The sequence below is a fragment of the Oncorhynchus masou genome, chromosome 24 (assembly GCF_036934945.1).
Source record: "Oncorhynchus masou masou isolate Uvic2021 chromosome 24, UVic_Omas_1.1, whole genome shotgun sequence".
In the NCBI taxonomy this organism is placed as follows: Eukaryota; Metazoa; Chordata; class Actinopteri; order Salmoniformes; family Salmonidae; genus Oncorhynchus; species Oncorhynchus masou.
In genome coordinates, this window is record NC_088235.1 from 58931708 (window position 1) to 58946244 (window position 14537).

Sequence of the window (14537 nt, forward strand, 5' to 3'; positions counted from 1 at the left end):
TAGAAACTCAAATTGTTTGGGTACAGACTTGGATAGTACTACAGAACTCTGCAGGCTATCTTTGCAGTAGATTGCAACACCACCCCCTTTGGCAGTTCTATCTTGGTGGGAAATGTTACAGTTTGTGATGGAGATTTCAGGGTTTTTGGTGGTTTTCCTAAGCCAGGATTCAGACACGGCTAAGACATCCGGGTTGGCAGAGTGTACTAAAGCAGTGAGTAAAACAAACTTAGGGAGTAGGCTTCTAATGTTAACATGCATGAAACCAAGGCTTTTACAGTTACATAAGTCCACAAATGAGAGCACCTGGGGAGTGGGAGTGGGGCTAGGCACTGCATGACCTGGATTATACTCTACATCACCAGAGGAACAGAGGAGAAGTAGGATAAGGGTACGGCTAAATGCTATACGAACTGGCCGTCTAGCACATTCAGAACAGAGAGTAAAAGGAGCAGGTTTCTGGGTTCGATAGCATAGATTCAAGACATAATGTACAGACAAGGGTCTAATCACTAACCAGGACAGTAATGGATGAGGCATACTTGATATTAGAGAGAGGCATGCGTAGCCAAGTGAACATATGGGTCCAGTGAGTGGTTGGGCTGACTGGGGACAGGCGATTCAGACAGTTAACAGGCCGATGCTAACAAGCTAACAGTTAGTAAGTCGGGGCTTAACAAGCTAGCAGTTAGCAGACCGGGGCTGGCAAGCTAGCAGTTAGCAAGCGGTGTGTAGGACACAGTCACTTACATCAGAGGTCTATCGAGTCCTTCTGCATTTCTGATTTCTGTAATGCTCGCTTAGCTGTGTAATATTGGCATGTGCTAAGAACCATGTGTTTTGCAAACGAGGTTCTGTTTTTATCAATTGCTGTGCTGATCACTTTATTGCCTCTGTCTGTAATTACTATATAATCTAAAGTTGTTTGTATTTGTATTTATTTTTGCAATAAAGATGGTGACACTATAATAATACACATTTACACTAGGTCTACAGTATATCTACAATTACATACAGCCTAACGATATATAAGTGGTAAGGTTATTGTCATGGGAAGTGGGCACACAGCCCTTCCATTCTTGGCATGCTAGCCAGTTGTAACAAAACCACTGTTTCAAGTGTGTAGCTGTATTTTAACTAGAGATCGACCGATTATGATTTTTCAACGCCGATACCGATTATTGGAAGACCAAAAAAGCAGATACCGATTCAAATCGGCCAATTTTAATTTATTTTTTTGTAATAATGACAATTACAACAATACTGAATGAACACTTATTTGAACTTAATATAATACATCAATAAAATCAATTTAGCCTCAAATAAATAATGAAACATGTTCAATTTGGTTTAAATAATGCAAAAACAAAGTGTTGGAGAAGAAAGTAAAAGTGCAATATGTGCCATGTAAGAAAGCTAACGTTTAAGTTCCTTGCTCAGAACATGAGAAGATATGAAAGCTGGTGGTTCCTTTTAACATGAGTTTTCAATATTCCCAGGTAAGAAGTTTTAGGTTGTAGTTATTATAGGAATTCTATGACTATTGCCCTCTATACCATTTGTATTTCATTAGCCTTTGACTATTGGATGTTCTTATAGGCATTTTAGTATTGCCAGTGTAACAGTATAGCTTCCATCCCTCTCCTCCCTGGGCTCGAACCAGGACCACAACGACAACAGCCACCCTCGAAGCAGCGTTACCCATGCAGAGCAAGGGAAACAGCCACTCCAAGGCTCAGAGCGAGTGACGTTTGAAACGCTATTAGAGCAAGCTAACTAGCTAGCCATTTCACTTCGTCTACACCAGCCTCATCTCGGGAGTTGATAGGCTTGAAGTCATAAACAGCGCAATGCTTGACACACAGCGAAGAGCTACTGGCAAAACGCACAAAAGTGCTGTTTGAATGAATGTTTACGCGCCTGCTTCTGCCTACCACCGCTCAGTCAGATACTTGTATGCTCTGTCAGATTATATGCAACGCAGGACATGCTAGATAAAATCTATTAATATTATAAACCATGTGTAGTTAACTAGTGATTTTGATTGATTGATTGTTTTTTATAAGATAAGTTTAATGCTAGCTAGCAACTTACCTTGGCTTACTGCATTCGAGTAACAGGCAGTCTGCTTGTGGAGTGCACAAGGACTAGTTAACTGCCAGGTTGCAAGAATGGATCCCCCGAGCCGACAAGGTGAAAATCTGTCGTTCTGCCCCTGAATGAGGCAGTTAACCCACCGTTCCTAGGCCGCCATTGAAAATAAGAATGTGTTCTTAACTGACTTGCCTAGTTAAATAAAGATTAAATCAAGGTGTAACATAATAATAATAATAATAATAATAATAATAATAATAATGATAATAATGGAAAAAAAGAAGGAAAAAAATGGAGGGAAAAAAAATCAAAAAAATCGTTGTCCAAAAATACCGATTTCCGATTGTTATGGAAACTTGAAATCGGCCCTAATTAATCGGCCATTCCGATTAATCGGTCAACCTCTATTTTTAACCATACAAGCCTTTCAACGTACATATGTTTTAACATGCAGTACGCAGCGACGAACTCTGTTTTAAAGCTAGTGTCTCTAAAGGGAAGCGCCCTGGATTTGCTCCATTGCTCAGCAAGCATTTCTTACACTCATAAAAAGCAGCCTGAATTTAATTATTTCCAGCCCTTCCGCCTTCAAGCTCTTATTAATATCAGCAGAGTATCAACATGTCTATTTAGGATCTAAACATGACCTCTCCCCCCATCCCTCCCGTAGGACTCTGTTCAACCTCAAAAAAATGTTTTTGTGCATGAATGTGCTACTACAGCTCATAACATTATATATGCATTGAAAATTATTATTCCCAACAGTAGACCTTTATTAATAAAGTGACAAAAGTGAAAATGTTGGTGCTTTTTGGGTTGTCTCTAAAATGATTATCTATTTATTGTACTTCTGAAATGGAAATGTGCCAGAGAATTTCTGGAATAAATTTAATGCAGTACTTTACTATAAGCTCTTTACTGCTGGAGTATCTGTGTGCAATGATATGGGTCATGTAAGGACAAGATACATCTCCATAACAGAATAAATTCTCCATAAAAGAGAGATGTTTCAAAAGGTTAAACATTTCCATTTACAAACTACACCCACAAATCAAATTCACTAAAGTCAGACTTCTGTCTCTGCAAACATTTGAGAAAATCATCAGAGAGCAAGAACTGTCAGCAAGTCCTTCCTACAACAACATAGTAGAGTTACATACATGCATTGCAGACATGCCCATGCATTTACAGTGGGTGATTCCCCATCCAAATAAATTGAAGTAATCTGCCCACCTCGATCTAACAGAATGGTCACTTGGTTAGTGGTCCACCATGCTTTAAATGAAGAGTTTCTCCTCAAACACAGGACTCCTCTCAAACCTCCACAGTAAGGTAGCAACCGATCTCAGGATATAGAACACCCCCATCCATGTGCTGTGTTTGGTTCATTCCACTGGCCCTTTGAGTCACCCCTCTCTAACAGGATGATCCACACAATTGAGGCGAGTGGGGAGAGGAGTAGAAGGGGCTGAGTTTATTTGTTCTTAAAACGTTGGTTGTAAAGTTGGTTGTAAAGTATAAAATTGGCAAACCAACATCTTATGTACCCAAGACCGCAGTTTCATAAACTGGTTGTGCTGCATCACGAGAACAGTCAACACACAATCCACAGATGCTGAGAAAGTGCTTCCTTCTTGCCTTTGTTGACAAGGGCTGACAATAGACAACAATATCACCTCTGAGAACACACCCGAGAACACACCCTGAGAACACACCCTGAGAACACACCCTGAGAACACACCCTGAGAACACACCCTGAGAACACAACTAAGATGGACATACAAAGCCCCAGTTGAAGCACTTTTTAATGGATTTTTTTAAAGCTATTACATCTAGAAGATAACCAAAGTATGCTGAACAATGGGCCTTATCTGTTCTCTGATGCATTTGATCTTCAACTGAGGCTATGCAAAGTCTCCACCATAGAACAGAGCCGCAACAGGACTGATGAGCGTGTGTGGTCACTTAATAATATTCAGGCTCCAAAACTGATATCTCTCCCTTGTTGACTTTACCTTTTTCTCAGGACACAACATTCCACAGTCACTAAAGACGACACAGAATATATAGTAAATATGTATTCACCTTAAGATACCACAGCTACAAAGAAACACCGTTGTTTGGGAAGTTATTAAGTTTACTTGAAGGTGTCAAATTCCTTTCCCTGTTAAAAGATCTCAGAGAGATTTTACACCAGTTCTAATCTGCACTATGAATGATTGATTGAGCTCTTGACGTATCCTGGATGTACAGATGGTTCAGAGAGCCAAAACCCAAACTATTAACTTCAAGGGGTTTCACTAAACACATTTCTAACCAAAAATATAAACCCTAATCAACAATTCAATACTGCAATCTACACAGAGCGGAAATCTAGGCCCTACAGTTTATTTACAGAGGCAATGAACAGGAAATCTATGTAGCTGATTCAGTCTCCGGTCAGGAAATTGCAAGTTAGCTGAAATGATTGTAACATTCTGTAACATTCTAGAACTTCTTTGGTTGTAGGTTGTTATAGTAACTGAAGAATCCCCCCCCCCCTCCCCCGCTCACTCTCTCACCCTGTAAATCAATTGAATTACCAGACACTGTATAACATTGTCCAGCCAGCTAGGAGTCACAGTAACACGTCAAATCAATTTGTATCGGTCACATACACGTGGTTGGCAGATGTTAATGCGAGTGTAGCGAAATGCTTGTGCTTCCGACAGCGCAGTAATATCTAACAAGTAATCTAACAATTACCCAACAACTACCTAATTACACAAATCTAAAAAGGGGTGAATGAGAATATGTACATGTAAATATATGGATGAGCGATGACCGAACGGCATAGGCAAGGTGCATTGATGGTATAAAATACAGTATATACATATTTAAAAATATATATATATATATTTCACCTTTATTTAACCAGGTAGGCTAGTTGAGAACAAGTTCTCATTTACAACTGCAACCTGGCCAAGATAAAACAAAGCAGTGCGACACAAACAATAACACAGCGTTACACTTGGAATAAACAAACATACAGTCAATAACACAATAGAAAAAGTCTATATAGAGTGTGTGCAAATGAGGTAAGATAAGGGTTGTAAGGCAATAAATAGGCCATAGTGGCAAAATAATTACAATTTAGCAATTAAACACTGGAGTGATAGATGTGCAGAAGATGAATGTGCAAGTAGAGATACTGGGGTGCAAAGGAGCTAAACATAATAATAAATAACCGTATGGGGCTGAGGTAGTTGGATGGGATATTTACAGATGGGCTACAAGATATGAGTAATGTAAGATAAGTAAACATTATTAAAGTGGCATTGTTTAAAGTGACTAGTGATCCATTTGTTGAAGTGGCCAGTGAGTGGGTCTCCATGTAGGCAGCAGCCTCTCCAAGTTAGTGATTGATGTTTATCAGTCTGATGGCCTTGAGATAGAAGCTGTTTTTCAATCTCTCGGTCCCAGCTTTGATGCACCTGTACTGACCTCACCTTCTAGATGTGGTTGTTGTCTTTGACAATCTTCTTTGCCTTCCTGTGACGTTAGGTGCTATAGGTGTCATTGAGGGCAGGTAGTTTGCCCCCGGTGATGTGTTGTGCAGACCGCACGACCCTCTGGAGAGCCTTGTAGCTTACGGCGGAGCAGTTGCCGTACCAGGCTGTGATACAGCCCGACAGGATTCTCTCGATTATGGATCTGTAAAAGTTAGTCAGGGTTTTGGGTGAATAGCCAATTTTCTTCAGCCTCTTGAGGTTGAAGAGGCACTGTTGCACCTTCTTCACCACAATGTCTGTGTGGATGAACCATTTCAGTTTGTCATTGATTTGTACGCCAAGGAACTTAAAAACTTTCCACCTTCTCCACTGCTGTCCCTTCGATGTGGATAGGGGGGTACTCCCTCTGCTGTTTCCTGAAGTCCACGATTATCTCCTTTGTTTTGTTGAAGTTGAGTGAGAGGTTGTTTTCCTGACACCTCACTCTGAGTGCCCTTACCTCCTCCCTGTAGGCTGTCTCGTCAGTTGTTGGTAATCAAGCCCAATACTGTTGTGTTGCCTGCAAACTTGATGATTGAGTTGGAGGCGTGCATGGCCACGCAGTCGTGGATGAACAGGGAGTATAGGAGGGGGTTGAGCACGCACCCTTGTGGGGCCCCAGTGTTGAGGGTCAGCGAGGTGGAGATGTTGTTTCCTTCCTTCACCACCTGGAGGCGGCCCGTCAGGAAGTCCAGGACCCAATTGCACAGGGCGGGGTTGAGGCCCCGGGCCTCCAGCTTGATGATGAGCTTGGCGGATACTATGGTGTTGACTGCTGAGCTGTAGTTAATGAACAGCATTCTTACATACAGTTGAAGTCAGAACTTTACATACACTTAGGTTGTAGTCATTGAAACTAGTTTTTAAACCACTCCACAAATGTCTTGTTAACAAACTATAGTTTTGGCAAGTCGATTAGGACATCTCCTTTGTGCATGACAAAAGTAATATTTCCAACAATTGTTTACAGACAGATTATTTCACTGTATCACAATTCCAGTGGGTCAGAGGTTTACATACACTAAGTTGACTGTGCCTTTAAACAATTCCAGAAATATATGTTATGGCTTTAGAATCTTCTGATAGGCTAATTGACATAATTTGAGTCAATTGGAAGTGTACCTGTAGATGTATTTAAAGGCATACCTTCAAACCCAGTGCCTCTTTGCTTGACATCATGGGAAAATCTAAAGAAATCAGCCAAGACCTCAGAAAAAATTTGTAGACCTGGTTGTCTACAAATGTCTGGTTCATGTCTGGTTCATCCTAGGGAGCAATTTCCAAACGCCTGAAGGTACCACGTTCATCTGTACAAACAATAGTACGCAAGTATAAACACCATTGGACCACAGAGCCGTCATACCGCTCAAGAAGGAGATTAGTTCAGTCTCCAAGAGATGAACGTACTTTGGTGCGAAAAGTGCAAATCAATTCCAGAACAACTGCAATGGACCTTGTGAAGATGCTGGAGGAAACAGGTACAAAAGTATCTATATCCACAGTAAAACAAGTCCTATAACAACATAACCTGAAAAGCCGCTCTGCAAGGAAGAAGCCACTTCTCCAAAACTGCCATAAAAAAAGACAGACTATGGTTTGCAACTGCACATAATGACAAAGATCGTACTTCTTGGAGAAATGTCCTTTGGTCTGATGAAACCAAAATAGAACTGTTTGGTCATAACGACCATTATGTTTGGAGGAAAAAGGGGGAGACTTGCAAGCCGAAGAACACAATCCTAACCGTGAAGCACGGGGGTGGCAGCATCATGTTGTGGGGATGCTTTGCTGCAGGAGGGACTGGTGCACTTCACAAAATAGATGGCATCATGAGGTAGGAAGATTATGTGGATATATTGAATCAACATCTCAAGACAACAATTGGGAAGTTAAAGCTTGGTCGCAAACGGTTCTTCCAAATGGACAAGCATACTTCCAAAGTTGTGGTAAAATGGTTTAAGGACAACAAAGTCAAGGTATTGGGGTGGCCCATCACAAAGCCCTTACCTTAATCCTATAGAACATTTGAGGGCAGGACTGAAAAAGCGTGTGCGAGCAAGGAGGCCTACAAACCTGACTCAGTTACACCAGATCTGTCAGGAGGAATGGGCCAAAATTCACGCAACTTATTATGAGAAGCTTGTGGAAGGCTACGCGAAACGTTTGATCCAAGTTAAACAATTTAAAGGCAATGCTACCAAATACTAATTGAGTGCATGTAAACTTCTGACCCACTGGGAATGTTATGAAAGAAATAAAAGCTGAAATAAATAATTATCTTCTATTAGTCCGACATTTCACATTCTTAAAATAAAGTGGTGATCCTAACTGACAGGGAATTTTTACTAGGATTAAATGTCAGAAATCGTGAAAAACGGAGTTTAAATGTATTTGGCTAAGGTGTATGTAAACTTCCGACTTCAACCGTAGGTATTATTTTTGTCCAGATGGGATAGGGCAGTATGCAGTGTGATGGCGATTGCATCGTCTGTGGACCTGTTAGGGTGGTATGCAAACTGAAGTGGGTCTTGGGAGGCCGGTGAGGTGGAGGTGATCGGATGATTGACTAGTCTCCCAAAGCACTTCATGATGACAGAAGTGACTGCTACGGGGCCGTAGTCATTTAGTTCAGTTACCTTTTCCTTCTTGGGTACAGGAACAATGGTGGCCATCTTGAAGCATGTGGGGACAGCAGACTGGGATAGGGAGCGATTGAATATGCCCATAAACACACCAGCCAGCTGGTCTGCGCATGCTCTGAGGATGTGGCTAGGGATGCCGTCTGGGCCAGCAGCCTAGCGAGGGTTAACAATTTTAAATGTTTTACTCACTTCGGCCACGGAGAAGGAGAGGGCGCAGATCTTGTTAGCGGGCCGCGACGATGGCACTGAATTATTCTCAAAGCGGGCAAAGAAGGTGTTTAGCTTGGCGACGGCGTCAGTGACGTGGCTGGTTCTTTTTGTAGTCGGTGATTTCCTGTAGACCCTGCCACATACGTCTCGTGACTGAGCCGTTGAATTGCGACTCCACTTTGTCCCTGTACTGGCATTTTGCTTGTTTGATTGCCCTGTGGAGGGAATAACTACACTGTTTATATTCAGCCATATTCACAGACCTTTTTCCATAATTAAATGTGGTGGTTCGCACTTTCAGTTTTGCACAAATGCCGCCATCCATCCACAGATTCTGGTTAGGGTAGGTTTTAATAGTCACAGTGGGTACAACAGCTCCAATGCATTTCCTTATAAATTCACTCACAGAGTCAGCGTATATGTCAATGTTATTCACTGAGGCTGACCGGGAACATATCCCAGTCCACGTGATCAAAACAATCTTGAAGCGTGGATTCCGATTGGTCAGACCAGCTTCGAATTGCTCTAGTCACTGGTACACCCTGTTCGATTTTCTGCCAATAAGACGGTAGGAGCAAGATGGCGTCGTGATCAGATTTTCCGAAAGGAGGGCGGGGGAGGGCTTTGTATGCATCGTGGAAGTTAGAGTAGCAGTGGTCGAGTGTATTTCCCCCGCGCGTAGTGCAATTAATATGCTGATAGAATTTAGGTAGCCTCTCAAATTTGCTTTGTTTAAATCCCCAGCTACAATAAATACAGCCTCAGGATATATGGTTTCCAGTTTACATAGAGTCCAGTGAAGTTCCGCCATGTTGGTGTCTGCTTGAGGGGGAATGTACACAGCTGTGACGACAACTGACGAGAATTCTCTTGGAAGGTAATATTGCCGGCATTTGACTGTGAGGAATTCTAGTTCAGGTGAGCAGAAGGACTTGAGTTCCTGTATGTTGTTATGATTACACCATGAGTCGTTAATCATGAAGCATACACCCCCGCCCTTCCTCTTCCCAGAGAGATGTTTATCTCTGTCGGCGTGATGCATGGAGTAGCCCGGTGGCTGAACTGATTCCAACAATATATCCCGTGAGAGCCATGTTTCCATGAAACAGAGAATGTTACAATCTCTGACGTCTCTCGAAGGCAACCCTTGCTCAAATTTTGTATTCCTTGTTGTCAAGAGACTGGCGAGTAGTATACTCGGGAGCGGTGGGCGATGTGCACCTCTACGGAGCCTGACCAGAAGGCCACTCCTTCTGCGGCGCAGTTGTTTTGGGTCGTCTTCTGGGTTTAGATCCATTGTCCAAACAGAGGATCTGCTTCAGGAAAATCGTATTCCTGGTCGTAATGTTGACGTCGCTCTTACAGCCGGAAATAGCTATTGGATATATGTAATAAGACTTAAGATTTCCTAGGGTAACAATGTTAGACATAATACATAAAAAACTAAATACTGCATAGTTTCCTAAGGAGTTGAAGCAAAGCGACCATCTCTGTCGGCGCCATCTTGTTCAAAATCATGTCACACTTAATTATTCATAACGTTGGACCATTCATTACAAACAAGCACCTAATAAAGTAAGCCTCCACTTTCTTTGAGAACTTAAAGCAGAGTTTCCCAAACTCGGTCCTGAGGCCTCACTGGGGTGCACGTTTTGGTTTTTGCCCTAGCAATAAACAGCTGATTAAAATAATCAAAGCTTGATGATGAGTTGATTATTTTAAATCAGCTGTGTAGTGCTAGGGGTACAAACTAAATATGCACCATTCGTGGCACCCAGGACTGAGTTTGGGAAACACTGCCTTAAAGGGATAGTTCACTCAAATTACAAAATGACACATTGGTTTCCTTACGTAGAAGGTATGACAGCAATCCATGCTTTGGTTTAGTTTCCCTAGCACTGGCAAGCACTGTTTCCAAATGCTAACTGTCATGGGACCGATGTTAGCATTTTTCGCACATAACAAATCATTGTTAAGTGACTTTAGTGAGCTTCAAAATCATTTTTAGATACTTTAGGATTATTTATTTATTATTATTATTTATTATGTGCAAAAAAGGCTAATATCGATCCCATGACTTGAACGGGATACATGCCACAAATGCTAAAATGTTAGTATTTGGAAACAGTGCCAGGGAAACTAAACCAAAGCATGGATTGCTGTCATACCTTGGCCATAGACTGCTTACAGAGTAAGGAAACAAATATCTAATTTTGTAATTTGGGCAAACTATCCCTTTAACACTGTCTGGGTCCACACACCTCAGACAGACAAACGGACCATTGGAGGTAAAGTACAGTGAAGTTGAGGAACTCACCGGTATATGGCCGGGTAGGGGGCATCCAGGCACATGTCTTCCAAAGCCCCGCCCCCCCAGCAGAGCAAATAATGCGCCATATTGTCCCCAGAGCCACGGCCCTTTCACCCAACCACGGCATTCGGCAGTGATGTAACCCTGGCAGTCAACAGTCGGATCTACTGACCACAGCGATCCTCTGCCCACTGTCTAGCCACACGTTGACACCGCCCTGCTCTCAGCCTGAGCCAAGCAGGATCTTCAATGTGCATTTCACAACATATTCTCTTCCATTTCCCCTCCTTTGTGTCTGGATTCTCTCTCTGCCTTATTTGGCACCCTAATCTGTTGCCTTTAGCCTGTTGCTGCCCTCCCCGGCTGTCCTGTCTGCCTCTCTCTCTCGCTCTCTCTCACCCTCAATCTCCTTCCCTCTTCAGCTCCCTGTAACTCTCTCGTTCCAAACTTTGAAGTATCCAAGCTGGTGGACACAGTATGTGGTAATAACTTGGCAGGATCTTTGTTGAACTCAAAGTTACACTTGGTCAGTCTCAGTCTTTCTCTCTCTCACTGCCCTCTTTCTCTGTCTGTATTGGTCTGTGTGTGCCTCTCTCTGCGAATCACTCATCAGCTGGGCTATTTTCCGCTGCTGGAGAAGGTATGCATTTCTTCTCTCCATGGCTGCAAACCCCCTCACTCTTCTCTTCCTGTCTTTGTCTCCCCTTACATTCCCTCTCTCCCACTGACCCCCCTTTCTATGTTTCTAACCTACTTTCTGATTTCACATCTCAGTCAGCTCCTATATCTCAGAAAATACACATGTATCAGATTTAAAGCAACAATCAAGGAATAAATGTTTCAGTAAAGCCAAACAAGTAGGAATGAAAGCTAAATCAAAGTAGCCTACGGCAGGTATTCCCAAACTGGGGGTATGCGCAATGCCGTCAGTGGTACGCGCAATTAAAAATGTTTTTTGTGTGTTTTTTTTTTAATCTTCACATTTTTAAAACAGTCCATCTATATTTTCCATTTCCCCCTCGCCCGAGTAGCCTCATTTCACTGCCAAAAATAAAATTAAACCATCTCGTGTTCAGCGAAATAACAATGTCAAATACAGGTAGCCTCGTCAAATAATTAACATCCAATCACATTAACCATTTCTCTCTCGCGGGAATTCCACTAACGGTCTGTATGTAGCCAAACAAGGTTGCTGCTCATTCCTTTCGCTCGAAAATTGATAAATGGTTTAAAAAAAGTAAGGCCCGTGTCCAAAGAGACACATACCAGCTCTACCGGTAGTACTATTACTACCGGCAGTACTACACCTGCACCTGTCGACGACACAAGTTGTTCTGCTTCCACGAGCACATCCAATGCTAGCATCAGTAATTCTACATTTGTTGTTAACCCAGCTAGCATGGACACTGACAGAATCTGATGCAGCCGAAGAGCTACTGCCCCCTTACCCGGGAAAGCACCGAACAACAGGCGGACTTTGGACCATCGAAGAGGCGCAAATATGATGAGAACTACATTGATTTGGGGTTCACTTATATTAGTTTGTTATATGTGCAACAGTCCTATCTTACAACTCAATGAAACCATCACTGTTGCGCAGACATTTAGAAACAAAACATGCCAATTTAAAAAATAAGCCATGGGAGTTTTTTGAGCGAGATCTCATGACATGTATAAAAACAACAGATACCATGAATAAGAAGGGGCTAGAAGCATCTTATATGGTGAGCTACGTGGCTAGGACGGGCAATCCCCATACTATTGTGGAGGGCTTAATTCTTCCTGCTGCCGCAGATATGGCTGGGACAATGCTGGGGAAAAGGCCAAAACAACTATACAGACAATGACTTCATCAAACAACACTTTCACGACGGCATCAGTGACATGGCAGATGTTTTGAAATAATTACTGCTTCGCATACAAGCCAATGAATTCTATGCGTTACAGCTGGATGAGTCAACAGCTCCTGGTATATATCCTTTACGTTTATGGGGGGTCAATTAAGGAAGACATGCTCTTCTGCAAACCACAGGAAACCAAGACAACAGGAGAGGATATTTTTTTAAAGTACTGAACAGCTTTGTGACATCAAATGGACTTTGGTGGTTAAGGTGTGTTAGTATCTGTACAGATGGCGCGTATCTGTACTGAAAGCCATAACAGGGAGACATAATGGAGTGGTAACACACGTGCAAGCAGTTGCTCCCGACTCCATTTTGGTACATTGCAGCATCCACTGAGAGGCTCTTGCTGCCAAAGGAATGCCTGACAGCTTGAAAGACGTTTTGGAAACAAAATGGTTACTTTGTTAAAGCAAGGCCATTGAACTCTCGTGTATTTTCTGCACTAGGCAATGATAGGGGCAGCGACCATGTAATGCTTTTACAACACACTGGTTATCAAGGGGCAAAGTATAGACACGTTTTTTTGAATTGAGAGGCGAACTTAAAGTTTTCTTTACTGACCATAATTTTCACTTGTCTGACTGCTTGCATCATGACAAGTTTCTCACATGACTGGCCTATATCGGTGATGTTTTTTCTCGCCTGAATGATCTGAATCTAGGATTACAGGGACTCTCCGCAACTATATTCAACGCGCGGGACAAAATTGAGGCTATGATTAAGAAGTTGGAGTTCTTCTTTGTCTGCATTAACAAGGACAACACACAGATCTTTCCATTATTGTTGAATTTTTTGTTTGAAAATGATAATGTGAAATGTGATACAGCGAAGCACCGGAGTGAATTGGGTGTACAATTAAGCAGGTACTTACCTGAAACAGTTGACACAAACAACTGGATTCGTTATCCCTTTCATGCCCTGCCTCCAGTCCACTTCCCGATATCGGAACAAGAGAGCCTCATCAAAATTGCAGCAAGCGGCTCTGTGAAAATTGGATTTAAATAAGAAGCCACTGCCAGATTTCTAAATTGGGCTGCGCTCAGAGTATCCTGCCTTGGTAAATAGCCCTGTTAAGACCCTGATACCCTTTGCAACTACGTACCTATGTGAGAGTGGATTCTCGGCCCTCACTAGCATGAAAACTAAATACAGGCACAGACTGTGCATGGAAAATTATTTAGACTGAGACTCTCTCCAATACAACCCAACACTGCAGAGTTATGTGCATCCTTTCAAGCACACCATTCTCATTAATCTGTGGTAAGTTATTCACAATTTTTGATGAACAAATAAAGTTTTATATGTAAGATGGCTAAATAAATACTATTATACTATAATTTGTGCCCTGGTCCTATAAGAGCTCTTTGTCACTTTCAACGAGCCAGGTTGTGACAAAAACTCAGTCATTCTTGTGTTTTATAAATGTGTGTGTGTGGCAGGCTTACAATGATGGCAACAACAACAAAAAAACATTTGAGAGTGTGCTAACCCTGCTGCTAGAGGGGTATGCAGCTGGAGGTTGAATGTTTAAAGGGGTACAGGACTATAAAAAGTTTGGGAACCACTGGCCCACAGCAATGGCACAATATATGTTCCTTTATAAAAACATTTAAGGTATTATGGCTTCTTATGGTTTTACTTGTTCATATTTTTCCCAACAAATCTGGTCCTAGAACAATGGGTCTTGGATCAAAAGCCAAGTGAGGTAAACTTAATTTTCTCAAAATCAACTTGTAAACCTGGACGGATGGTTAAATCAGCATTTTATTAGATCAAACTGCCTTTCGTATCATTACAGACTACAAAGGGAAACACAGCCAAGAGCTGCCCAGTGACACAAGCCTAC

At 42.1% G+C, this 14537-nt stretch overlaps 1 protein-coding gene across 1 annotated transcript in view; it reads right to left on the bottom strand.

Moving 5' to 3' along the window:
- The window catches only part of LOC135512391 (PH and SEC7 domain-containing protein 1-like), a 45427-nt gene extending 33974 nt beyond the window's left edge, over positions 1-11453 (bottom strand). The window contains exon 1 of the mRNA XM_064934390.1: positions 10794-11453. Within this exon, the coding sequence (XP_064790462.1) occupies positions 10794-10873 (80 nt within the window). The 5' untranslated portion in view covers positions 10874-11453. The remainder of the gene's footprint in view (positions 1-10793) is intronic.
- Between the last annotated feature and the right edge of the window lie 3084 nt (positions 11454-14537).